This window comes from Malania oleifera, chromosome 1 (genome assembly GCF_029873635.1).
Source record: "Malania oleifera isolate guangnan ecotype guangnan chromosome 1, ASM2987363v1, whole genome shotgun sequence".
NCBI lineage: Eukaryota > Viridiplantae > Streptophyta > Magnoliopsida > Santalales > Ximeniaceae > Malania > Malania oleifera.
In genome coordinates this window covers 105,051,528-105,054,148 of record NC_080417.1, presented here as the reverse complement: position 1 = coordinate 105,054,148, position 2,621 = coordinate 105,051,528, and the positions used below count along the sequence as shown (strand labels likewise).

Sequence of the window (2,621 nt, the reverse complement as noted above, 5' to 3'; positions counted from 1 at the left end):
AGAAAAAAATGTAGTTTTATTATATGAAAAATATGAAAATTAGAGTGCTTACAAAATCATACGCCAATAATTTAAACAAACTTCAATTTCATAAATGGGACAAACAACAATGCAATGCTAATTTTGCACGCATTGATCTTTTCAGTACATACATTAGACTATCTAAAAACATAAGACAAAGCGTAGAGTCAATTGAAATTTTCATAACAAAACCTAATACGCGATTATTTTTCTTCTTGTGACCATACCATCTACGTGCATAAAGGCCAAATAATGTTTTCAATTGTTTTGTTGCTATATAAGACACGTCTTTTTGGTTCAATTCCTCCTTGGATTGGGATTAAGCTATCCTTGTAAGGAACAATCCCAACTATCCTGCCATGACCTTGAAGTTTTCTAAGCTCTTGTGTGATGGGATTAAGCAAAGCCAGTACTTTTCCACAAGAAGACGTTAAAAGAAGCTCGCCAGTTTTCAAAAATTTGTGGACATCTGGAATCCCACCAAATACTTCAACTAGTGAAAGATGTTGAAGATTAAGAGTAAATTGTTTTGTCCATGACTCCTTAACCCCAAATTCTCTCATTACCCATATATCAATCTGCATATTGAAATCAAGAGGACATTTACGAGTGTTTTGGAGAAGGAGGGCCATTGATTCGTTTAACACAGCAAGAATCCTTTTATGCTTCCATCGAGCTAATGTAAGGCAAACATCAGGGAGCGGAATTTTCTGGAACACCTCACTGCTGATGTCAAATGAAACAATGACATCTGATTCCATGTCCTCATCTTCCGTTACAGTCCAAAAGAACATTCCATTTGCATATATTTCTCTTGTAGAAGTATTCAACCCAACTTGTTGCAGGTCATATTGGTGTGTCATCTCTTTCCAAGTATCCGTCCTTAGGCTGTATAAAAATGTTTGATAGATATCACCGTTCTTCCAAGTTCTCATCTTAACCATCGCTTTGCAGTCATCGGCATTGGAGTCAAATCCGAATACCATTTCACAAATTTCGTCATCAATAGACATATCTATTGTTTTTGGTAGAGGCAAAGATCTTCGCTCTCTGGTTGTGGGATTCCAAAGGAGAATGTCTCCTCTATGGTTGAATAAACAAATAATGCCATTGTGGTGACCTGCAATCTTCGACTGAATCTTGTCAACACAATCTTGAAAGAAAGGTCGCAAGTCTAAAGTTTTATAAACATTTAAAGTATCTTCGGATAGCATGGAGAAGATAGCAGCACCATGGGAAACGAGAATACCGCCATTCTTATTCAAAACTGCATGCCGAGAAATGAAACCACGACTCTTCACCAATGAGCACCACCACTTGGATACGCACTTGAATCGCAAGGCAGACTTGCCAGGCAATTTGACCAGAACTTCAATCAGCACATCATCTGGCAGGTAATTGGTTGCCATCACCCATTGACAAGGAATGATTAGCCATCAACATCATATATGTAATATGTGTGTGTGTGTAGAAATGGAAGTTAGAAATAAATGAATTATTTTATGCTTCTTTGTTTTCTAATTGGTTAAATCTTTATTATAACCCTTCATTTATTATGTTTAAAAATATTTATATTTTTGCATGCTATGATAATGCATTTAACAATTATAGATTCCTTATTATAGGCATTACAATCGTTGATCCCATAGTTGCTCTTTATAATTAAAGAATAATTATGAACTTTCTTAAAATAGTTAAAATATGATTTGAAATTTAAATAAAATATCTTTTGATATCGCTTCTTATTCACAAAGTTATGTCCTTCAAGTGAAATATGATGAATTAACACGTAGCATGAATATTTTTTAAACATGAAAATGTAGATTATATCGAATTTTTATTTTATTTTTCTAATATTGTAAAGATGTCAAATGAGAATTAGGGGTCTATTTAGTCATGGAAAATATTTTTCATTTTATTTTTTCACAAAAAGATGTATAAAAATTTCAATTTATTTTTTATTTTTCAAGATCAACAAGAATAAGGTAGCATTTGAAGATTTGATTAGTTGTGAACCAAATGTTTATTTTTATTTTTAGAATTCAGAGTAATTATAAAAAAAATAACTTGTTTTTAAAAAAAATTTAAAATATATATAATAGGATTTGGAATTATTAATTTTGAAATTTGAACTGGGATTTGTATGGATTCACAAAGAAAATTAATGCACTTTCATATTATACATATCTTGTCATTCCACTCAATTACAAATCTATGATCTGAACTCTATGATCCGAACTCTATACTAAACCAAAATGTGATTTTTTCCTTCTTGTGACCACACCATCTACATGCATAAAGGATAAAAATGTTTTTAATTGGGGGATTGGGATACCAAGTTCATTTCCTCCTTGGATTGGGATTAAGCTATCCATGTAAGCATCAAATCTCAAGTGTCTTGCCATGACCTTCAAGTTTTCTAAGTTATTGTGTAATGGGGTTTAGTACTTTTCAACTAGAACATCTTAAAAGAAGCTTGCCATTTTTTTCCAAAAATATTAGGACAAATTCCCACCAAATACTTCAACACGGCTTCCTAATAGTGATCCAATTAATTTGAAATTGATGGAAGATGATGTGGCAATCAAAGAATATGGGTA

At 32.4% G+C, this 2,621-nt stretch overlaps 1 protein-coding gene across 1 annotated transcript; it reads right to left on the bottom strand.

Moving 5' to 3' along the window:
- Window positions 1–251: 251 nt before the first annotated feature.
- LOC131147954 (F-box/kelch-repeat protein At3g06240-like) lies at window positions 252–1,430 on the bottom strand. The gene has a single exon (XM_058097636.1). It carries the CDS (start codon window positions 1,428–1,430, stop codon window positions 252–254), a length of 1,179 nt encoding a protein of 392 aa, XP_057953619.1.
- Window positions 1,431–2,621: the final 1,191 nt, after the last annotated feature.